Genomic DNA, 24,765 nt, shown 5'->3' on the forward strand with positions numbered 1-24,765 from the left:
TTGACAAAGTCAGTGAAACAAGACATTCAATGACCCCTCCCCACAGTCCACACACACCAGATGCAGCATTCTAGGCTGCTCTTCTATATATTATTAACTCTTTGATAACATTTTATTTCTTAACTTTAAATACAGGGAAAAACAATAAATTACTTCTTGGCTGAGGGCCAACTGCTGGCTGGCAGACAAGAGCAGCTACTCCAGCCCTCTCTCCTGTCCCCTGTGTCGGCCCCAGGACCCCAATGAGGTAGCAGAATTTTGCACACAGTGCTTATTCCCAGGGACTCCTAAAGCCCAAGTCACTGGGCCCCCAGCTCAAGGTTCTGGTGGTGACAGTCCCTCCCTGTCCCCAGCACAGACAAACAACATTTGTTTAAATAACACACAGTAATAAATAAGGCCAAGAAGAGATATGCCTGAGCCGCTGTCTGCCATAGCTGTCCCCGTATAGAGCAGGTCCACCTCCCATACGTGTCTGCCAAGGTGGCGTCCTTGGTGTAATGCTGCCGTTCCCTCTAAGGAGGGGGCAGTCGTGAGAGGCAGTGCTCTGCCCACCCTCCCCCACCCCTGCCCCTGGTTGTTCACAGAACTCAAAGCCCAGATGGAGGAGGGCCCTGTGCACCAAGGCAAGGGCAGCTGAGGTCAGCTAGGCGAGGGCAGACAGCACAGGCTGAGGTCTAAGCTAAGGAAATCGTGCCCCCCTCCCATCCCTCTGCCATCTCCCCAAGAAATTTGAAACATCTGAAAGAAAAATGAATCTATAACTTAAACGGTCAGGTCTGCCTCTGCAAATAGCGATGCTAGGTTTTCATCCTTCATTTGAAATTTCCATGGCGAAAATTTCTCCTTAGATGGTTGAGCAGGTTTTTTACCAACTGGATCACTTCAATTTTGGTGTCTCGGCTGCGCTCACTGGAAATCTGCTGTGGGAAAAAGAGGCCAGGGCATTAATGGGACTCCAGAGCAAAGATGCCCAGCCTCTGCCAGGGGCTTTCCAGGAACTGGCTTATTTAATCCTCACAAAAGCCCCATGGGGCAGGTACTGTTAGTCTGTTAGTGCCCACATTTCACCGATATGGAAACTGAAGCTCAGGTGGGAGTCGGAAGCTCTCAAGACCAGGTCTTGGAAATCCCGGAGGCCATGTTCCTGTTGCCACCGTGGACCCACCCCCCGGGTGGACGCTTGCCTCAGATGCTCAGCTAGGTTCCCCCAGGAGCTTCTAGGGTGAGCCCAGGGCTGGCAGGAGTGGGTGCAGGGTTGAGGGGTACAGGGCAGGGCGCCTTACCCCTGCTGAGGGTTTCTGAGTGCACAGGGCTTTCAGCATCCTCTGGGTCCTTTGGATGGCAGTGCAGTCAGAGACATTGATGAGAGATTCTAGGGCTGCACAGTACTGCTGGGAGAAGAACACGGGGGTGTCAGGCCCTGCTGGGAACCCCCAGCCGTATGGCTTAGGCAGCACCTTCAGTGACTTCACAGGAGGAGGGGGCTGAGAGTCTTGACAGAGGTAGCTTTGGGTGGTGGGGAAGGTCCAAGCTGTGCTTGCGTGGAACCCCTAAGCCTTGCAAGTGAGGAAAGACACACATAAGACCTACAGCCTCAGCCACCTCCCTCCCAGCTTCCAGGGGGTCCTCACCATGCCGGTTGTCAGGTTGACGCTCCACACCATGCTGCCATTGCAGAGGGATACCTGAAGGAGCAAAAAGACAGCAAAATCGCAGGGTAGGTCTCCATAGCGATCAGGCCCCACAGGCAACCCGGTGTAGCACAGAGGCAGGCCTGGGACCCCTCAGTGTTCCTGAACTTAATTTCCTGCTCTGCATACTGAGGGAGATCCATTGTACAGGGTTTGGGGGCTGAGAGAGAAAAATCTGAGTGACACAGCCTTGAGTGAAGCTTCCCATAGCCAAGGCAGCATTGGGTGAGAGAGGAGGGGAGGCCAGGTCAGTCAGATGGGAGGCGGTGGGCACTCGTGTATAAAACTCTATCTTCTGGAGGAGCCCCTGGGTGGCTCAGTCAGTGAAACGTCTGACTTTGGCTCAGGTCATGATCTCGTGGTTTATGAGTTCAAGCCCTGTATCGGGCTCTGTGCTGACAGCTCAGAGCTGTGAGCCTTCTTTCGATTCTGTGTCTCCCTTTCTCTCTGCCCTCCCCCACTCTCGCCCTGTTTCTCTCCCTCTCTCTCAAAAGTAAACATTAATAAAAAAAAATTTTTTTAAACCCTGTCTTCCGAATCGGAAGACACTGCAGTTTGGAATATGGGCACCCGGTGTCACCCAGGCCTGGTTTGAATCTGGCTTTTGTCAACCTTAATGCAGCTTAGTAGAATAGGGTCATCGCACCTGTCTCTTGAGATGGTTGGCAGTGATGAAATGAGATGAAAAGCACAGCACTAGCCTTGGCACACAAAAATTACTCAAAGTGTGAGCCATCACCACTGGGGACAGGAGCTGACTATTAGTGAATTTTTCCATAAGAATGGGCTTAACCAAACTACTGCGAATAATGGCCCCATTATTCTGTTCACATCCATTTGGCAAATTCTAAATCGCCCTGGGAGGGTGCTGGCCTCTCTCTGCTAACCTCTTTTCTTGAACAGCTGAGTAGGAGCTGGTCTTGGCAGGCAGGGCCAGGCCAGGGGAACAGGTGGTCCTTGGGGGCTCAGCCAGATCTCTTTATGGGGCCGTCCATTGTGCTATCCCCCAACCGCTGGCCCAGCACCTCTCCCTCATGGCTGGGCCTGTCCTGGTCCATGGGGCTTCTTCAGGCCCCACAGGCCTCTTGGCACGGCCCAACCGTCATGGCCTGAACAATGACCAATTACCCTGCCTGAGAGTTACCCACCCTAGCACCAGCGTACTCACCTGATTCTGGGTGATGTTGACCAGCTCTTCAATGAGCTCCTTGAGCTCCCTCCTTGAGTGAGGGCCCGGGGAGGCAAGGCCACCAAGGCAGGTGAGAGCAATGACCACGGTCAGCCAGAGCGCCATGGAGCCTAGAGCTAACACAGGAGGAGCGAGGAGCAGACACGTAGGCTGGCCTAAGCTGAGTGGCTTGTGGCCTTGGCCTCTTGCGGTAGCTTTTATAGGCCAAGTGTGACGCCTCCCACCCTGGTCTCCGCTTTGTCGGGTACTATCTAGAAACCACATCTTTACTCATCTTGATTTTACTTTGTGGAAAATCCAGTGTCACATAAAGGAAAGAATTTGATTTCTTGTGGACTTAGCAGTGAGGGGGTCTGGGGCAATTTTCAAGATATGGGTGGGCTTACTCCAGCATTAGGGAAGAGGGCAGCCTAGTGTCGGCCAAGCCAGCTGGAGCTCCAGCAGTTTTGCTTGGTGACCGCCCCGAGTGCCTGCGCAGCTCCTGTCCTGAGACCCTTTGGGTCACCAGAAGTGCTAGGCAGACAGTGCTATGACCACAGTCTACCAGATGTGGGAATTGAGGGATTTTATTTTTTCAGTGAAGTGGTCTCTTGCATTACCAGAGTAATACTTGCTTTGGATACAAAATTCAAACGGGATAAAAAGAGAAGAGTGAAGTTCACTCCTTTTCATCTGCCTGATTCCCTGTTGGCCTCACTGTGGAAAGGATGATAAAAAGTTCAGATTCCCAGGTCTCCACTGAAAGATCCAGTCAGAATCAGAGATCCTCCCTGGGACCTTTTCTTTTTAAAGTTGCCTTGATTATAACTTTGAATATGGACAGCCTAAGAACGGGGTGCGCAACTCAGGCCTTCAGCGTGGGCCCGTCCTGATGGGAAACCCTTGACATGCCAGACTGGCACGAGTCAGGACCCAGCCTTAGCCCAGGTTGGAAAGTGTGACTGCTCCCAGTGCCATTGAGACCTGGGGTGGCCACCTCTGCTCACCAGTTATCTGTGGGACAAAGCCCTCCCCCCTGAGGGACCCAAGTTTCTACAGATTGAAGGCTGTGGAGGGCAGCTTCAGGGCCTGCCCCCACTCCAGGATTTCCCTGAACAGCCCTCTCCCTCAGGGACACTGGCCCATAACCTGCTTTTCACTCCTTTCTCTAGAAGTCCTCCAGAAACCCCTGCAACAGAAACTATGTTATTTGCCTGTTGATTACTGATGTCAGCCTGGCTCCTTCACCCACTTCCTCCCCTAAACCAGTGCTTTCCCCTCCAGGCCCCTCTCTGTCTGCTCAGGCTCCCTTTGTCCTACCCTCAGTGAGGCTCAACCTCCTCACAAGGGTCTCTGAAGGGACGAAGGGCCGCTGCTGGGGCTCTTGTTCACAAGCCTCCCAGCCTTGCCCACTCTCTCCTCCCACCCTCTCTTCAGGCCAAACCAAACTTCGCAGCACAATTGTAGGTCCTGAGCCAGCCCCTGCCTCTTGTGTCCCCCGTCCCCCCCTCCCCCCCCCCCCCCCCCAGTGCCTGGAGTGCTGCCACTAGGCTGTGTGACACCGCTGTGGGCCTTAGTTTCCTCATCTGTAGAATTGGGTCTCTGTGTTGAGGGATGGAGCAGGGAACCACTGTGGGATCCCGGAGCTCTGCGCCAAGAGGAGTCAAGGACCCTCAATCGCGGACCGTGTAAACTGAGGCGGGGAACTGTGGGCAGGTGCGCCCCCGCGCGTGGGAGAAGGCGCGCTGGCCTGACAGTCGCGGCGATGCCCCGCGGAGATAGAGGCCTTATGTAATGAGAGATGGGGCTGATAAACAGGTTCTGCGCGGCTCTGCCCTCCTCCGCGGCCTCGGGCGGTGGCCTTGCGGGTGGGAGCGGACTCCTCGAGGCTATGAGGCGTCCGCCCCCTCCTCGTGTGCGCGCGGGTCGCAGGCCGGGCGCGGGAGCATCCAAGGTGGGAGTGATGCGACCCAGCGCCAGGCGTGACGCGGGCCGCCTACACATGCCGGCACCCCGGTACCCCGAGCGCCTGTGCGCACCGGCGAGGGGGGCGCCCGGCCCGCCGCCTGGCCGGGCATCTGCTGACGCCGAGGACCCTGCCCACCCCAACTCCTGCCTTGCCACCAAGGACATCGGGGCCGCGCCTCCCGGCCGGGTTCAGGAAACCCGTCGTGGCCTTTGGCCCGCAGAGAGACCCCAGCTGGCTACGTAACAAATGCTCTTGTTGGTATTTGATTTTCAGGGGGCTCCATTCACAGACTGGATAATTGCGGTCAACACGAACTACGAACGGGCCGCTCCCTGCACTCGACACAGGGCTTGCTACTGTCCTACAGCCTGAGGCGTGGGCGCCAGATCCTGGCCCCGCAGGTGCAGGACGCGCTCCCGGCCTGGGGGTGGCTGGAGGGGGGAGCCTGCTCCTGAGGCGCGGTGAAGACAAGGGAGGGGCGGGGTCGTGGCCTCTGCGCCTTGCTCTTTGTCCCTGGTCAGGTCGCTGGGGTTGAGATGGCCCAGCCTCGGGACCAGCTCTTTCTGTGCGAAGTTCCTCAAAACATCCTTTCCCAATTTTCTCTCGAGTTGTTTCTCCTATGGAAAGAAAAGATGCCCAGTCAGTGGGAATAAGGGTTAGGCGAATTGTTTTAATAATCTAAAATAACTAATTTAGTAGAATTTTTAAAATTAAAGTTATACATGCCCGTAATTTGTAAAAAATCATTCAGGGAGGTTGGTTGTAAAAAATGTCAGTTTTGACTTTCAGTTCCCCGTGGGTCTGTTGGATTTCTGTATGACTGGTGAGCGAGGATCTAAGTGCCCTTCTTTGTTCCTTAGTGTCTTTTGAAAGATGTTTGTATGCCAATCAGTGTTGGACACCGCAGCACCTTCCTCACAAACCAAAGGCAGCAGACTTACTGTCCATGATCAGAACTTCAGATCAGAACTGAGCCCTAAGCTCAGGCTTCTTCTCCTGTACTGCAACCCACAGTGTGCACAGGTGCTGGCTGGGATCCTGGGCACCACACTGTGAGATCCGCGGTGCAGAGGACAAAATAAAAAATAATGCTCTAATACTATTATCGTGCATAACAAGCTCCTCTTTGTCTCTGATCCAAGGGTCTCCCGTCACCTGCCAGCATCCATGAACTTGTTAGTTACCTTGTTAACTTGCAAGGGAGATAAAATGGCAGAGCCTTCAGTTGCCGACAAGCAGCCCAGCCCCCTCCCCCCACCCCATTAGCCTCTTCTCTGAGGAGCCATGATTTTAACTGTTTCTTTTGGTATTTATGTCCTCTGTGTTTCTCAATTTTCTTGATTTTCGGGGGTAGGCATTTACTATGGTCTATGATGAATATTTAATTTTCTTTCCTCCTTGCCTTCCTTCTTGCACTTGCATCCTTCCCTTTTTCTCATCCTCCTTATACAGTAGATCAGAGTTCCTGGTCAGTCAGACCCCCTTTTTTTTTTTTTTTTTTTTACAATTTGCATAATAATACCAATGTATTCAAAGCTGGGACGTGTAGTTAACTACAATTAGATTACTTTTATTTCCCCTCAAAGCTTTTTCTTCTGGAGTTAATAGTTTTTTCCACTTGCTTCATTCTCTTTTCCTCTGTGATTTGACCCTACATTCTTGGCCGCTTATATAAATAGCTTCTCATTAGACTTGGGCAAATGAGTTATTCGCACAATTTCATTTTCTCCAAAAAGTCTGCCCTGGAGCCTGCTGAGTTGCTCTGACTGACCTGGACAGCACCCTCTGACAACTTGCTTGGCTGGCTGTCATCCTGAGGTCTCCTGTCACCCCCCTCCTGAGACTTCCCTTTGCCTCTCTCCTGTGTGACCTTCCTGATCCTTGCATTTCAGGTCTTCTTCTTTGTTGGGGAAACACATCCTAACAACACAGAATTTCAGGCAGGAAATAATTTTCTTTTAGAATTTTTAATGCTTTTGCCATGGTGTCCTATCTTCCAATATTGCTGTTCAGAAGTCCAAATGCATTTTGAATCCACATCTTTTCTAGCTGTCTCTTTAGAAATTTGTAGGAACTTTTCTGGGCTCCCATGCTTCAAATTTTATAGTTACCTTGGGGTAGTTTTGTTTTCCTGTAGGGTGTCAGATGCACAGTGGGTCCTTTTAAACTGAAGAGATGTCATTAAGTTTTGGGCAGTTTTCTTTCTTGAAAAAAAAAACAAAAAAAACTTCAATTTATTTTATTTAAAAAGTCTTATGGGGGCGCCTGGGTGGCTCAGTTGGTTAAGTGATCGACTTTGGCTCAGGTCATAATCTCCCTGTTCACAAGTTTGAGCCCCACATTGGGCTTTGTGATGACAGCTCAGAGCCTGGAGCCTGCTTCGGATTCTGTGTCTCCCTTTCTGTCTGCCCCTCCCCTGCTCTCTCTCGCTCTCTCTCTCTCTCCCTCTCCCTCTCCTGCTCTCGCTCTCTCTCTTGCTCTCAAAAAAATAATTTAAAAAATTAGATGTAAAGTTAGATTAAAAAATGTAGAGTCTTGCTTTTTAAAAAATAGATTTTTTTAGAGGAGTTAAAAAAATTTTTTTATATGTTTATTTATTTTTGAGACAGAAACACACCATGAGTGGGGGAGGGGCAGAGAGCGAGGAAGACACAGAATCTGAAGCTGGCTCCAGGCTCCGAGGTGTCAGTACAGATCCCAATGCAGGGCTTGAACCCACCAACCGTGACATCATGACCTGAGCCAAAGCCTGATGTTCAACCGATTGAGCCACCCAGGCACCCGAGGAGTTTTAGATTCACAACGAAATTGAACAGAAAGTCCAGGGTTACCATATACTCCTGACCCCGCACATACATAGCCTTCCCAATTATCAATATTCCCTGCCAAAGTGCTACATTTGTTACAAGTGATAAGTCTACATTGACACATCATTATCACCAAGAATTCATAGTTTATTTCAGGGTTCACTCTTGGTGGTGCATATTCTGTGAGTTCTAACAAATGTATGATGGCATGTAACCACTGTTGTAATATCACATGGAGTAGTTTCACTGCCCTAAAAATCCTCTGTAATTCACCTCTTTGTCCTTCCTTCCCTACTAACCCCTAGCAACCAATGATCTTTTTATTGTCTCCGTAGTCTTGCATTTTCCAGAATGTCATATAGTTGGAATCATACAATGTCTAGCCTTTTCAGATTGACTCCGTCCATTTAGTACTATGTATTTAAATTCCTTCATGTCTTTTCATGACTTGGTGTCTCCTTTTTAGTGCTGAATGATATTCTATTATCTGGATGTACCAAGTTCATTGACCCATTCACCCACTGAAGGATATCTTGTACCAGGTTCACTGACCCATTCACCTACTGAAGGATATCTTGTTTGCTTCCAAGGTTTGGCAATTATAAATAAGGCTGCTATTAAACATCTGTATGCAGGTTTTTCTGTGGACATAAGTTTTCAATTCATTTGCATAAATACCAAGGAAAGTGATCCCTGGATCATATGTTAAGAGCATGTTTCATTTTGTAATTGTCAAAGTGTCTTCCAAAATGGCCACACTATTTTGCATTGTCACTTGGCAACAAATGAGAGAGTTCCTGTCGCTCCACATCCTCATGAAATTTTGGTGATGTCAGCAGTTTGGATTTTAACCCTCCTAATAGGTATGTAATGGTAGCTCACTGTGGTTTTAATTTAATTTCCTGATAATATATGATGTTTTCATGTACTCATTTACCACCTGTATAACTTCTTTGGTGAGGTGTCCATTAAGATGTTTGGCCCTTTTTAAAATTGGGTTGTTTTCTAATTGTTGAATTTTTGGACAATACTTTATCTATATGTCTTTTGCAATATTTTCTCCCAGTTTGTGGCTTGTGCTCATTCTCTTAACAGTATATTTTGCAGGCTAGAAATTCTTACTTTTGAATTTCATGAATTTCAATGAAGTCCAGCTTGTCATTTCTTTCTTTCATATATTGTGCCTCTGGTGTTGCACATAAAAAGTCATCACCAAACCCAAAGTCATAGACATTTTATCCTATATTATCTTATAGAAGTTTGATAGTTTGCATTTTATATTTAGGTCTGTGATCCATTTTGAATTAATTTTTGTGAAACGTGTAAGGTCTGTGTCTATTTTTTGGGGGGTGGGATGTGAATGTCCAGTTCCATTGTCATTTATTGAAGATTATCTTTCTCAAGTGAATCACCTCTGTTCCTTTGTCAAATAACAGTTGACTGTATTTATGGCGGTCTGTTTCTGGGCTCTTCATTCTGTTTCTTTGATCTACCTGTGTATCTTTTTCCAGTATCACACTGTCCTGATTACTGTAGCTTTATAGCAAGTCTTGATACTGGGTGGTATCAGTTCTTCAACTTTTTCTTCTCCTTCAATATTGTGTTGTCTATTCTGAGTCTTTTCCCTTTCCATCTAAACTTCAGAATCACTTTCTTGATGTCTACAAAATAACTTTTTGGGATTTTGATTGGGATTGCATTGAATCTGTGGATTAATTTGGGGAGAACGACATCTTGACAATATTGAGTTTTCCTGTCCATGAACTTGGCCATCTCTCCATTTATTTAGTCCTTTGACTTCTTTCATCAAGATTTTCTAGTTTTTCTTATATAGATCTTATACATATTTGTTAGATTATATATATATGTGTATTTAAAAATAATTTTTTTAATGTTTATTTATTTTTGAGAGAGTGACAAAGCACAAACAGGGTAGGGACAGAGAGAGAGGGAGACATAGAATCTGAAGCAGACTCCAGGCTCTGAGCTGTCAGCACAGAGCCCCATGTGGGGCTTGAACCCATGAACCATGAGATCATGACCTGAGCTAAAGTCGGACGTTCAACCAACTGAGCCATCCAGGTGCCCCTGTATATGTTTATTTCATTTTGGGGTTGCTAATATTGTGTTTTTAATTTCAAATTCTACTTGTTTATTACTGGTATATAGGAAAATGATCAGCTTTTGTGTGTTAACCTCGTATCCTGAAACACTGCTATAATTGCTTTTTTGTTTCACTTTTTTTTTTTTTATTCATTCTTGGATTTTGTACTTTGATATCATGTCATCTTCGAACAAAGACAGTTTGAGTTTTTCATTCCTAACCTGTATATCTTTTATTTGCTTTTCTGGTTTTGTTTCATTAGCTAAGAATTCCCGCATGATGTTGAAAAGCAATAGTAAGAGGGGATATCCTTGCCTTCTTCTGGATTTTGTGGAAGAGCTTTGAGTTTCTCACCATGAAGTATGATGCTAGCTACGGGTTTTTGTATTTTTTTTTTAAATCAAGTTGAGGAATCTCCCCTCTATTCTTAGGTTATTGAGACTTTTTATCATAACTTGGTGATAGATTTTGCCAAATGCTTTTTCTGTGTCTATTAATATTATCATGTGGTTTTTCTTCTTTAGACTGTTAATGTAATGGATTATATTAATTGATTTTTGAATATTTAACCAGCCTTGCCTATCAGAGATAAATACCACTTGGTTATGGGGTATAATTCTTATTATACATTGTTAGATTCACTTTACTAATATTTTGTTGAAAATTTTACAACTATCTTCATAAGAGATATTGGTGTGTAGTTTTCTTAATGTGTTTGTCCATTTTGGTATTAGGGTAATGCTGACCTCATAGAATGAATTAGGAAGTATTTGCTCTACTTCCATTTTCTGAAAGAGATTGCAGAGAATTGGTATAATTTCTTCCTTAAATGTTTGGAGAATCCACCAGTGAACCCATCTGGGCCTGGTGCTTTCTGTTTTAGAAGATTATTAATTATTATTAAATTTCTTTAATAGATATAAGCCTATTCAGTTTGCCTGTTTCTTGTTATATGAGTTCCAGGTGATTGTATCTCTCAAGGAATTGATCCATTTCATCTATATTATTACGTTTGTGGGCATTGGGGCGCCTGGTTGGCTCAGTCTGTTGAGTGTTAGACTTTGGCTTGGGTCATGATCTCATAGTTCGTAAGTTTGAGGCCTGCTTTGGGCTCATTATTGTTGGCACAGATCCTTGATCCTCCTCTCTCTTGGCCCCTCCTCTGCTTTTACTCTCTCTCTCAAAAATAAACATTAAAAAAAAATTGCGGGCATAGAATTGTTCGTTGTATTCCTTTCTTATCCTTTTAATGTCTGTGGGGCCTGAAAAAAAAGAGTCCATGGTGTCTGTAGTGATATCCCTCTTTCACTTATGTTATTAGTAATTAATGTCATCTATTTTTCTCTTGGTTAGCCTGGCTAGAGGATTATTGACTTTATTGATATTTTCAGAGAACCTGGTTTTGGTTTTATTGATTTTCTGTACTGATTTTCATCTTCAATTTCATTGATTTCTATTCTTAGTCTCATTATTTCTTTTCTTCTGCTTTCTTTGGATTTAATTTGCTCTTCTTTTTCTAGTTTCCTAAGGCAGAAGATTAGATGTTTGATTTTTTATCTTTCTTATTTTCTAATGGATGTGCTTAATGTTGTAAATTTTCCTCCAAGCACTATTTTCACCACATCCTACAAATTTTGGCAACTTGAGTTTTCACTTTCCTTTTAGTTCAAAATAGTATTTAATTTTCCTTGAGATTACTTCTTTGACCCATGTATTATTTAGAAATTTTTTGTTTAATCTCCACATATTTTGGAATTTTTCTACTCTCTTTCTTTTATTGATTTCTAGTTTAATTCCATGAGAGTTAGGCAGTGTATGATTTCTACAGATGGTGCCCAACTTACAGTGGTTTGACTTCTGATTTTTTTGACTTTATGGTGGTATGAAAATGATACACATTCAGTAGAAACCACACTTGACATTTTCAATTTTGACCTTTCTCCAGACTATCGTTTTGTGGTACTCTGCTGTCTTGTGATGCTGAGCAGGGGGGATGAGCTGTAGCTCCCAGTCAACCACACAGTCACAAGGGTAATCGAAGGATGCGCTTAAAACCATCCTGTACTCAAAGAGTCATTCTGTTTTTTTGTATTTTCAGGATAGTGTGCAATAAATTATATGATACATTCAACAGTTTACTACAAAATAGGCTTTGTGTTAGATGATTTTGCCCACATGTGGGCTAATGTAAGTGTTCTGAGTGTATTTAAGGTAGGCTAGCCTAATCTATCATGTTCAGTTAGGTATATTAAATGCATTTTGGACTTACTTTTAACTTACAATGAGTTTATCAGGCTGTAACTCCATCCTGAGTTGAGGAAGATCTTTATTCTTTTTTTTTTTAATTTTTTTAACGTTTATTGATTTTTGAGACAGAGAGAGACAGAGCATGAACAGGGGAGGGTCAAAGAGAGAGAGGGAGACACAGAATCCGAAACAGGCTCCAGGCTCTGAGCTGTCAGTACAGAGCCTGATGCAGGGCTTGAACCCACGAACCACAAGATCATGACCTGAGCTGAAGTCGGACGCTTAACCGACTGAGCCACCCAGGCGCTCCGGAAGATCTTTATTCTTATAAATTTGTTAAGATATGTTTTGTGGCTCAAAATGGTGCTCTGTCTTGAACTTTTTGTGTGAGCTTGAAGAGAATGTGTATCCTGTTGCTGAATGAAATAGTCTATGGATGTCAATTAGGTCCAGTTGATTGATGGTGCTCTTGAATTTAACTCTGTCCTTACTCATCTTCTGCTTACTGGACTTATCCATTCTGATAGAGAGGTGTTGAAGTCTTCAGCTATAATACTGGATTCATCCAATAGCCTAGTTCTAACAGCTTTTGTCTCATGCATTTTGAAACTGTTTTGTTAGAAGCATGGTATTAAGGACTGTTATACCTTCTTGGAGAATTGACTCCTTTATGATTATGTAATGCCCTTTTTTATCCCTGATAACTTTCTCGCTCTGAAGGCTGCTTTGTGTGAAATTATTATTAGTATTAATATAGCTACTCTTGCTTTTTTTTAAAATCAGTGTTATCATGGTACATTTTCCTCTATCTACTAACATTTATCTAGATTTGTCTTTATATTTAAAATAGGTTTATAATTGGGTCTTGTTTCTTGACCTACTCTGACAATCTATAAATAATTGGTGCATTTAGGCCATTGGTGTTCAAAGTGATTATTGATGTAGTTGAATTAATATCCACCATAATTGTTACTGATTCTATTTGTTGTCCTTGTTCTTATTTTTGTCCACCACTCTTTTTCTGCCTTTTGTGGTTTTCTTAATGTTTATTTTTTATTTTTGAGAGAGCGCACGAGCAGGAGACATACAGCAGAGAGCCTGGTGTGGGGCTCGAACTCAAAAACTGTGAGGTCATGACCTGAGGCAACCAGGTGTCCCTGCCTTTTGTGGTTTTAACTGAGCACTTTAGATTATTCATTTTTCTCTCCTTTATTAGTACATCAGTTACACTTCTCTTTTTACTTTTTTTTAGTGATTGGTCTGTAGTTGGTAATATACATTTAGAATTAATCCAAGTCAATTTTTAAAATAACCCTATATTGCTCCATGGATAGTGTGAGTAACTTACAATAATACTAAATCCCCCCTTCCATTCCTTCTCTCATTGTTGGCATTCATTTAACTTATATATAAGTATGTATGTGTATACATATATGTGTGTGTATACACTTATATAGTCTTACATATAAGTAAAAATAATCAAATATGTTGTTGCTTTTACTTCAAACAAATTATGTTAGGTGAAGAATAACAACAATAAGTGTTTTTATTTTGCCTTCACTCTTCCTTCTCCAATGTTCTTCCTTTCTTTATATAGATCTGAATTTTGTCATTTTTCTTCTGTCTTAAGAATTTCTTTCTTTCTTTTTTTAATTAACATTTCTTGCATGGCAGGTCTACTAGAAACAGATTGCCTCAAATATTTTTCTGTTTGAGAAAGTCTTTATTTCTCCTTCAGTTTTGAAGTATAATTTTACAGGGTGCAGAATTTTATATTCATGAGGTTTTTTCCTCTCAACATTTAAAATATTTCAGTTTGCTATCTTCTTGCTTTGCCTTTTAAAGAGAAGTAGGTGTAATTCTGATCTTTGCTCTTCTATAGGTGAAGTATTTTTTTCTCCTCTGACATCTGTTAGGATTTTTTCTTAATTTTTGGTTTTCTGAAGTTTGAAAATGCTATGTCTAGGTAAATTGGGATGGGGGCATTTTTTATGCTCGCTGTTCTTGGAGCTTCCTGGATCTGTGGTTTGCTGTCTGACATTAATTTGGGGAATTTTTAATCATTATTTCCAGCATTTCTTCTGTTCCCTTCTCTCTTTCCTCTGATCTTGGAATTCTGATCATGCTTCGGTTACACTTTTGGTAGCTGTCCCACAGTTCTTGGATATTTTGTTTTTGCTTTTTTTCCCAGTCTTTTATTCTTTTTGCTTTTCAGTTTTGGTGGTTTCTGTTGAGAAACAGGCAGACTCAGAGATTCTTTCCTCAGCTGTGTATAGTCTATCAATAAGCTCATCAAAGACATTTTTAATTTTTGTCAGTGTTTTTGAGCTCTAGCATTTCTTTTATTGTTTGTTCTTAGAATGTCTATTTCTCGGAGTGCCTGGGGTGGCTCAGTTAAGCGTCCAACTTTGACTCAGGTCATGATCTCACTGGTTTTGGGTTCGAGCACCATATCGGGTTCTGTGCTGACAGCTCAAGCCTGGAGCCTGCTTCGGATTCTGTGTCTCCCTCTCTCTCTGCCCTTCACCTGCTCATGTTCTGTCTCTGTCTCTGGAAGATAAATAAACTTAAAAAGAAGAATGTCTATCTGTGTTTATATTGCCTATTCATTATTGCATGCTGTCTACTTTGTCTATGAGGACGCTTAGCATCTTAAATCATACTTGTTTTAAACTTCTAGGCTGACCATCTCAATATCTCTGCCATATGTGAGTGTGGTTTAATGCTTGCTGTCTTTTCTGTGTTTTGTGACGGGAGAAGTATTCTTATTGGGCCCATGAGTAGCAGGATTTCCTCTTAGTTAGCCTGTACTTCTGTACTGTGAACTTCACACATGCTTCTCAGTCCCCCCGGACCTTCCATGGGACAGGACTGCTGGAGTGGGCTGAAAATCAGGTATCTCCCTTCCTCCACGTGGAAACCTAGAGCCTACTGGAGCTGGGTATTTCTCTTCCCCCCCCAGGCCAGTTAGGCTCTGATAAAACTCCAGCAGGTTGTTGGGCTTTGATTAAATAGTTTCTCCTGAGAGCAGACATTATTAAGAAGAAACACAGTGCTCTGGCATGTTTCAAAATGTTTCATTTCCCTTCACTCTGCTGGAAGCACAGAGGATTGTTCTCTTGTATTCACCAAGAAAATGGTGAATTACTGGAGGCACACCTCAGAAAAGTCTGGGGGTGGGGCCCTGATGACTGGGGCTCTCAGATTTTAATCTCCGGCTTGTCTATGATGAGCCTCCAGCAACTCATCAGTTAGAGTTCAAGTTTCTCTACCTCAACACTGGTTCCTGCAGAGTATTTTGATTTTTACTTCTAATTTTGCAGTTCCATTCACATGGCTCAAAAATCAAAACTGTATATATGAAAAAATTCAGTGGGATGCATCAACCCCACTCACAAATAATCACTCTTATTAGTTTTTTGGTATATCCTTTCTGAGTTTATAAGAAGGTATGGATACATAGTTTTATTTTTTTCTCATTCCTGCATATGCTGTAGCATCCTGTACACCTTTTGCAACTTGCATTTTCTCACATATCTTTATTTATTTGTTTATTTTAGAGATTGAGAGTGTGTGAGCAAAGGAGAGGGGCAGAGGGAAGGAGAGAGAGAGAATCCCAAGCAGGCCTCACACTCACTGCAGAGCTTGACGAGGCACTTGATCCCATGACCCTGAGATCATAACCTGAGCTGAAATCAAGACTCGAAAGCTCAACCAACTGAGCCACCCAGGCACCTCTCTCACGTATCTTTATAAGAAGATATTTCTATATTCACACTTAGAGATCTTGGAACATTTTTAAAAATTATTTTTATGATGTTTTTCTCTCCATTCTTTCTCTTCTCTCTTACTGGAACTACCATTTTCTTATTATATACCTCCTGGAGTAGTGCTTTTATTTTATTTTTTCTGTTTTTTTCCTTTAAAAAATATTGTCTTCTCTGGGATATTTCTCTAAGATTATATTCCATCCCAAGGGTATTGTATTCTTCTCTGAATATGAATGCATGTCTAATGGCACCATGTTTTTGTTTCATTGATGGGATACCTTAGCAATCTGAGAACTTAAAAGTTTCCCTCTTCACGTGTAGTCTTTATTTCTTTAACATTTTTTCTTTTTAATTTAATTTGATCTTTTTCTTTCGTGTTATAGGCTTTCCCTGGATGCCAGGTGATCCTGGATTCCCTGCTCATATTGAGGAGTGGGGGACTAACAGCAATTTGGAAACCTTAGAGAGAGAGAGAGAGAGAGAGAGAGAGAGAGAGAGAGAGAAAGTGTGTGTGCGTGTGCGTGTGTGTGTGTGTGTGTGTGTGTGTGTAGGGGGGAGGTTCACTGCAGGGCCATTGGCTTGTGTTTCACAGTGTGGTGGAGCGGGGAACCTCCCATGCCAGCTTCTTTGGGTCATTTTTTGGCTGACAGGGCAGATTCCCCAGAAGAGAATCTCCCTATCTCCAGTGTGGCTAACGGCATTTTGGCCGCCAGGGGCAGGTAGAATGGGGGGCGAGGGGGATCTCAGCATCTGTTAACTGTTTACTTAGTGCCCTGATTTCAGCACAACTAGGCCACAGTCAACCGTGCCCAGTGTTTCTTTCTCCAGATACCCTCTTCAGAGAAAAAATAGTTCTGTCTCTACTGGAGTGGAGTCCTTTAACTCTGAGGAATGGAAATGGGGATCTAACTGCCTTTTAAGAAAATTATTTATTGTGGGGAGAGTGCGGGCAGGGGAGGGGCAGAGAGAGGGGGACAGAGGACAGAGGGGAACCAGGCTTTGTGCTGACAGCAGTAAGCCAGTGTGGGGCTTGAACTCACCAACCACAACACCATGACCTGAACTGAAGTCCAAGGCTCAACCAACTGAGCCACCCAGGTGCCCCTCTAATTGCTTTTTAAACCAAGTGTCAACCTGTTTTCACCACTCCTCATCGAGAAGTACTTGGTCTTCTGCAAGTTCCTGAGCATTGTTAGGGAATCTCTACATCATTTTAGGTCCCAGCTTCTCTGTGGCTGGTTTGGGATTCACTGTTGTTGGGTTAGCCACACAGTGTCCCTCCTGTCAGTCTGCTTTCCACCTTTCAAAAAGCTGTTGTTATTGTCTTTCTCTCCCATATTGGTGTGTTTACATCTTTTAAAAATTTGGCTCCTATCATTTTGCCAAATCATCAGGTGGGAGATAATGTGTCCATTCCATTGAATTTACTTGGAATATATGTTTTCAATGTAGGGAATTTGTTGAAGGGACCAGCAATGAGAAGCAAGCATGAATCTTTGCACCTGTGGCACTGATAACACCTTAGTGACTACTTACAGTCCTTTTAAAAGCACATTTATATTTTACAGGATAATACATTTTATAACTTTTACCACCTTATTTCACTTAAAATGTATAAAGAGCATTTTCCTATGTCAGTATTCTGCACTTTAAAAAATTACACAAAAATGTTATTGTGTGAAGTGCAGATGTGCAAATAAAGAAAAATCCCCCACAACCCCAGCATCCAGAGGTAATAATCACTGTAACATCTTGGTGTCTGTCATTCTCACAGGTGGATCTGTATATGATAAGTACTTTATTCCTGAACTAAAAATGAAATCTTTGCTTTGTAAGTATTCAACCTAGTATGGAAGATGTATTTTATTTTTGTATTTTTATTTTATTTTGAGAGAGAGTGTGTGTGACCAGGGGAGAGGAGGAGGAGGAAGAGGAGGAGGAGGAGAAGGAGGAGGAGGAGGAGGAGAGAGAGAGAGAGAGAGAGAGAAAGAAAGCAAGCAAGCAAGCGAGCGATCTCTATGGTCAGTGTGGAGCCCAACACAGGGGTTAGATCCCACAACCCTGGGATCATGACCTGAACCAAAATCAAGAGACAGACACTCAACTGACTGAGCCACCCAGATGCCCCTTGAAGACATATTTTAAATAAATAAGTATGAATACTTCACACAACAATTATAAGTTCATTCATTCATTAAGTAAATGTTTATTGTGTGCTTACTGTGTGTCAGGCACTAAAACAAAACAATAGTCCTTACCTGAGAGATACATTCTAGTAGGTGGAGACAGATGTGTATCTCCATATATCTCCATCTTCATTTATCTATATAGTTGTATTGGATATAGAATTCTTGGCTGCAATCTTTTTCATTCAGCACTTTTAGTTTGTTATCCCACTGGCTTCTGGCCTCCATTTTTTTCCTAAGGAGAAATCAGCTATTCATTTTATTGAGGCCATTTTGCTGCTTTCTCTTGACAGTTCCAGGATTCTTTTTTTTTTTTTTTTTGACACTTTGTGATGCATCTAAATGTAAATATCATAGAGTTTTTTATTTTTTTAAATTTTTTGAAGCAGGGGCACACGTGAGCAAAGGGCAGAGAGAGAGAGAGAGAGAGAGCAAGAGAGAGAGAAGTGGGACTCACCTGAAGCGGGGCTCAAGCTCACCTTATGTGGGACTCAAACTCATGAACTGTGAGATCATAACCTGAGTTGAAGTCATATGCTTAACAACTGAGCCACCCAGGTGCCCCTGGTTTTTTTTTTTTTTTTTCATTAAGTTTTTTAAAATTTATTTTGAGAGAGAGAGAGTTAGTGAGCATGTGTGAGGGGGAAGAGGCTGAGAGAGAAGAGAGAGAATCCCAAGTGGGCTCTACACTGTCAGCATGGAGCCTGATGTAGGGCTCACACCCATGAACCAGCAGATCATGACCTGAGCCCCAACCAAGAGGCAGACACTCAACCAACTGAGCCACCCAGGCACCCCTCTTTTAGTTTATCAAAAATTAAGATATAATTGACATATTACATTTAGTTTCAGGTGTATGACCTAATGGTTCATTATTTGTTTATATTGCAAAATGATCACTACAATTAGTCTAGTTAACATCCGTCACCATACATAGTTACAAAATCATTTTTCTTGTGATGAGAACTTCTAATATCTATTCTTCTGGCATCTTTCAGATATGCATGACTCTATGCTAACAATAGTTACCATACTGTACCTTACATCCCCATGACTTAATTAAAATTTTTTTTAATGTTTGTTAATTTTTGAGAGAAAGAGAGATGGAGTGCAAGCAGGGCAGGGACAAAGAGAAACAGAGACACCGAATCTGAAGCAGGCTCCAGGCTCTGAGCTGTCAGCACAGAGTCCTGTGTGGGGCTTGAACTCACGAACCGTCTGATCATGACCTGAGCTGAAGTCTGATGCTTAACCAACTGAGCCACCTGGGCTCCCCTTATTTATTTTATAATGAAGTTTCTACCTTTTGATCCCTTCACCCATTTGCCACTTTGTTTTTATTTTTAGATTCCACACATAAGTGAGATCATAGTCTTTGTCTTTCTCTGACTTACTTCACTTAGCATAATACTGTCAACTTCTATTCATGTTGTTTTAAGTGGCAAAATTTCCTGCTTATTTATGGCTGATATAATAATATAGTATAATATAATATAATATAATATAATATAATATAATATAATAGTAATATTCCAGTGTGTGTGTGTGTGTGTGTGTGTGTGTGTGTGTGTGATGTTTGTAAAATTCATGCATCTATAAGTGGATGTGTAGGTTGCTTTCATGTTTTGGCTATTGTAAATAATGCTGCGGTGAACATTGTGGTGCATATATCTTTTTGATATTTTGCTTGACTTTCTGTGTGTGTTTCTGTCAGGCAGGTGGAACAGCTACTTGTCCTATACTTGAAGGAACAGTCCTGTGTATGGTCATCCCCAGTGCCTGTCCTGGAGGGACAGGTGAGATTGGAGTAGGCATGGGCCGGGGTGGTCCTGAGGCTCTCCACACAGAGGTACCCTGATAGGACAGCTGAAGCTGAGATGGGTTTAAGCTGGGGGGTTCCCAGGGCTCTCCATGCAGAGGGTGCCTTGGTAGGACAGCTGCAACTGATGTGGGTGCAAGCCAGGGTGCCCTGGGGTGCTCCAGGCAGGGGGTATCCCAGTGGAGTGGCTGGAGTCGGGGTGGTCCTGCACACAGCAGGTGCCAGAGCAACTCATCTGTAGCCAAACTAGTGTGGGCTTGGGTGTTCCTGGGAGCCCTGCAACTGTGTCACCTTGGCAAGATGGCTGCAACTGTAGTGAGTGCTGAGCAGAGGTGTCCTGGTGTGTGCCGTGCTAGGGACACCTTGGGGGATAGTTTGGGCTGGTGTGGGATAAAGGCCTGGGGCTCATTGAAGAAGCAGGCTGGGTAAGGTGCCCAGACCCTCCTCCCATCCACCTTATCAGGGTGGAGGGGCACATGAACATCGGTTTGAGCCAGACCCTCTGAGCCAGAGAGAGTTCCAGCAGCTTCCCTGCCCTGTGGCGGAGTTCTGGGACTTGATATTTTATATTCAGGTTGCTTAATTAATTAATGTTTGGTTGTTTGTTTTGAGAGAGGGAGAGAGAGAGCACAGGCAGGGGAGGGGCAGAGAGAGAGAGGGAGAGAGAATCCCAAGCAGGCTCTACATTCAGCGTGGAGCCTGATGCTGGGCTCTGTCTCACAACTGTGAGATCTTGATCTGAGCTGAAATCAAGCATTGCATTGTTAACCGACTGAGCCACCCAGGTGCCCCATCTAATTGCTCTTTTAAATCAAGGGGTTTTTTTCTGTATCGCAGAGCAGCTGAATCTGCTCCTGGTCTCTCAGTATGCTCCCTCACAGCTGAACTTCGTAGGGTCAGGGGTAAGGTTTCACTTCTATTGTGCAGAAGCTGTTCATTCAGCCCTGGGTTCTTTTTCAAGAGAAATCTTTCTACAAATAGGTATGAATTTGGAGCATCCATGGAGGAGGGGAGTTGAAGGTCTTCCTACATTGACATCTTAGACCTGAAGCCTCCTTTCCTGGACTTTGTAAAACTGTATTCTCTGCTATGTGTGGTCACTGAATTCTCAGCTTGGTGCTAAGTAAATGATTGTACAGAGATTTCATTTAATGTCTTGAACTAAAAAATTTCCAAGCCTTAGTTGAAAGGCTGTGCATGTGTCTGTGGGACTGGGAGAATTTGTTCTGTCGTGTCCTTGGTGCTCCAGCAGGCAGTTTGCAAGGCCTTAGCCTTCACAGGTTGTGTGAGTGGAGTTTAAAGGTCAGAGCTTAGGGTCTTCTCAGCGTCCTCCTGAGCATTCACGAAACTGTGACTCACACACGAACCTGTAGACTCCCAGGAATGTGTGGTGGCATGTCAAAGCTCCCACAGGCCTCTCCTTGTCTGATTTTCTTCTTTTAGGTGTTTTGGTTACCCTGTTGCCGGCCCCACTTGGTCATGCTACCCCAGGCTGCTGCAGTGCTTGCCCGCTAAGAGGGATAGCCTACCACAGTTAGGGCTGTTTGCCAGAGTCCGTTCAAATAAAGATCAGCCCCGAGGATGGAGATTTTCAGTGAGCTGCCACGCCGCTCAGCAGTTCTCTGGGGCAAACGGTTTTGGAGACTTCCAGTCTATTCTGGCCCCTCCAGTCACTGCTGGTTTTCATAGGTACTGTAGTCATGGGGCTTCTGGTTTTCAAAGCTACCACAGAGACAGGGGGTGGGACAAAGCTACCGGCTTTTCTCGCTGAGATTGTTTTGCTTGAATAAACACCTCTTGGCTTAATGCAGGCCATTAGTTAATTTCCAAAGTGCTGAAAAAGTGTAACAGCTTTGGCCATCATTCTCATGGCTCTTATGGAGGAGATTTTTGTCAGTCCTTACTATTCTTATTCCCCCCCCCCCCCGCCCCGCTCCCCCACCCGTTATTCCCTCCCTTTACTTTGCTAAACGAAGTAGAAATCCTTTATATACTAAAACTGTAAATATACAGATACTTTGGATTCAGCACGATACTTCAGGGTTGTTTTTAGTCTTCCCCCTTTCCTAATGATATACAAACATTTCTCTAACAGAAACTTGGCTCTTATCATCTACAATACGTGTGTATTTCTCTGATTTGTGTATATAAAGTGGCTTCAGAGTTGGTGAGCCACCCTCCTGTGAGAAACAGAGAATCGGTTTACTCTTTCAAAGATGACTGACCGGTGTGTTGAGAACACAGTGCCGGGGGCAGGACCGACCAGTGAAAGCATTTAGGTAGCTCCTCAGATGATTCACGTTAGAGATGATGGTGGCTGGGGTCAGGGCAGCGGTGGTTTAGAAGGTAAGCCGTGGTCGGATTCTGGCTACATTTTGAAAGTTGAGCCCATAGTTAAACCGGTGGGTTAGATGTGGGGTATGAGATAAAACATGAAGGATGATGCCAAGATTTTTGCCTGAGCAATGGAAAGAATGGAGTTGCCATTAACTGAAAGCCTATGGGAGGTGGAGGTTCTGGGGGAAAGACTGTCATTTTAAAGTTCAGATGTCGGTTAGATATTCAAGGGCAACTAGATGTCCAGTAGGCAGCTGACTCTGAGTAGGAGTTTAGACAAGATCTAGACTGGACACACTTTTGAGAAGTCAGCACCTAGAGGGTTGCGGAGAGAGCTGTCAGTGCCCTGCCTCTGTTGTAAGAACTTCGCATGTGCTCCAGCCTACTTCTGTCTGCGGCTGTTACCTGTATCTTGTCAAAAGGCTTTTCTTTCCTACTTTTTGTTTTTAAACCGTGAAAGGCACCTCAGTGGAAGGTGCACATGGCAAGCCACTTGCTAACCCGAGCTGGAACGGCTAGTGTGGGGGAGACAGAGAGGAGGGTTACTGTGTAGGAGGAATTTCACTATCATTAATGGAATCACTGCTATCTATTGGCTCAATGGAATCTTTTTCTTTTTGTGCAACTTTAACAAGGAACCTATCCAGTGACATTTGCTTTTGCCTCCTTTTGAGGATTTTGCGGAAATGTGACATTGCATTGTCGTGAAACAGATTCATAGCTCGTACGCTTCATTGGGTGGTGCTTTTCTACAAAATGTTGCACTGCTTCCCACCTTTTACACATCTCACTAATCTCATTCGAAGTGAGGGATTCTTCTTTTACTCTTCCTCCTCTGCAGACCAGACACAGATGTAGGCTTTTTATAAAATCTTGTAATTTCGGCCACTCACATACTTCATTTTTACTTCTTTAGGATATCCTTCTTCCACTGTAATCATCTCCTTCTTACTGCCTTTCTTTTCACCCTTTTTCTGCATGGGGGCCATTGTATACACTCGCATGGATGTTGACTACAGTAGTGAATACAGTACAGTATTAATAAACTCTTGTCATGTACTGTACTTCATGTTACTGGCAATAAGGCAACAGAGGAAAGGGTCTATGTCTGCAGGCAGCCTGACCTAGAACGAAGCAAATCATTCCTAAGGTTACTCTTGTATGGAAAACCAAAGGACTGTCCAGAGATGCTTTGAAGTGACAAAAAATACACTCAGCTAGTTGTTGGCACCTTCCAACATACTGAAAAATCAACGATTTCTGCCAAACACCACGGCCTGAGACCAAGCATTTGAGGATGGGAGACGATCACCCACAGTCCCGCAGATAAGAGAGAACCATTGGCTCAGTTGTGACGTTTGGCATCGTGTACTACTCGTACTGCAAGACATCTTTCATCTATCGTTAGAATTTATTGGAAATGTTTGCTTCTCTTGTGGAACACTCGCAGAATAAGTTAGTTGCAATCCAAGGTTTTACTGTACTTACTTGTGTGTCAGGCAATTCTAAGCAGTTCTAAGCAGTAAGCAGTTCTAGGCATTTAATTCTCTTAACTCCCCAATAGAGGTGGTGTCTTACCTAAAGATAAGGAATCAGAGCTAAAAGAGAATAAATGACTTGCCCAGGGTCCCAGAACTAGTGATTGGTGGTGCTTGGGACACCGGCTCCTATTCTTCATCTCGACACTGGGATGTCTACTCATCCCATGTGTGGAGGAGGGGGGTGGGTGTTTAATGGATAATGATCGAGAAGCACCAGTGAGAAGTAGGAAGGGCACCTATCCCACCTCCATGGTTACAAGGGGAATGTGAAAACGGCCACTGTCAGAAGGGCGGCTAGGGAAGCTCCACGGACCTCAGGGAGTAGGGAGCTGAAATGGGAAATCTCTAATTTGTAAATAACTTTGCTTCCTTGCCCGTATTTATCCTGTATGGCCTTTATTGTCATTCCACGTTGTAGTGGCTAGTGCTTTCAGAAACCTTTTGATAGAAGATAACACTTTTTTATTTAATGAGAAATGCTTCATCTTTTGCTATTAAGATGACTTTAATTTTGACTTGGTGACACAAATACCATTAAGAAGATGGTAGTTTTAGGAGTTTGGCTAAAGCTAAGAGATGTTGAATTGTATATATAAAAAAAATGGTCCATGTTTGGTGTCTATCAGAGTTTTTACCCTTTGGCTTTATTATGGTGACAATTTATGACTTTTTGAAATACTCTTGCATTCTTGGGATAAAAAATCTTGGTTATTGTGTATGTTTAATATATGGGTGGAACTGAAGTGCTTGTATTAATTTACAAGTTCCTGGATCTTTGTTCTGAAACTGGTCAGTTTTTCCCCATGGTACCTTTGGGGAGCTCATGCTAGTGTGGTAAATAGGTAATTTTAGTTTTTCAAAGCCAATTAGGATGACTGAAACTTCTCAGTCAGTGGACAGGAAGCAGTTGGCTGGAGTGGTGGCTGTGTTCCTTGGCCCTTTGATCCAGGCATTAGGAGAGTGTCTGGACCAGACTTTCCCAACCACGGTTCTTCATGTAAATAACAGAACACAAAATGATTTGAGTAACACTTTTTTCTGTTCTCCCAAAAGATGATCATATGTAACTACAGTTGACCCTTGAAAAATGAACGCATGAGTTAGGGGAGCCAACCCCTCAGCG

General features: G+C 43.6%; 1 protein-coding gene across 1 annotated transcript; it reads right to left on the reverse strand.

Annotated features, from left to right (window-relative positions):
• Nucleotides 1-4,343, reverse strand: IL13 (interleukin 13). Its single transcript, XM_019422046.2, has 4 exons — nt 2,863-4,343; nt 1,635-1,688; nt 1,287-1,394; nt 1-923 (listed from the first exon to the last, which is right to left on the reverse strand). Exons 1-4 carry the CDS (start codon nt 3,145-3,147, stop codon nt 816-818), a joined length of 555 nt encoding a protein of 184 aa, XP_019277591.1. The 5' UTR covers nt 3,148-4,343; the 3' UTR covers nt 1-815.
• Nucleotides 4,344-24,765: the final 20,422 nt, after the last annotated feature.

This window comes from Panthera pardus, unplaced genomic scaffold (assembly GCF_024362965.1).
Source record: "Panthera pardus isolate Hobbes unplaced genomic scaffold, ASM2436296v1 HiC_scaffold_2, whole genome shotgun sequence".
Taxonomy (NCBI): Eukaryota; Metazoa; Chordata; class Mammalia; order Carnivora; family Felidae; genus Panthera; species Panthera pardus.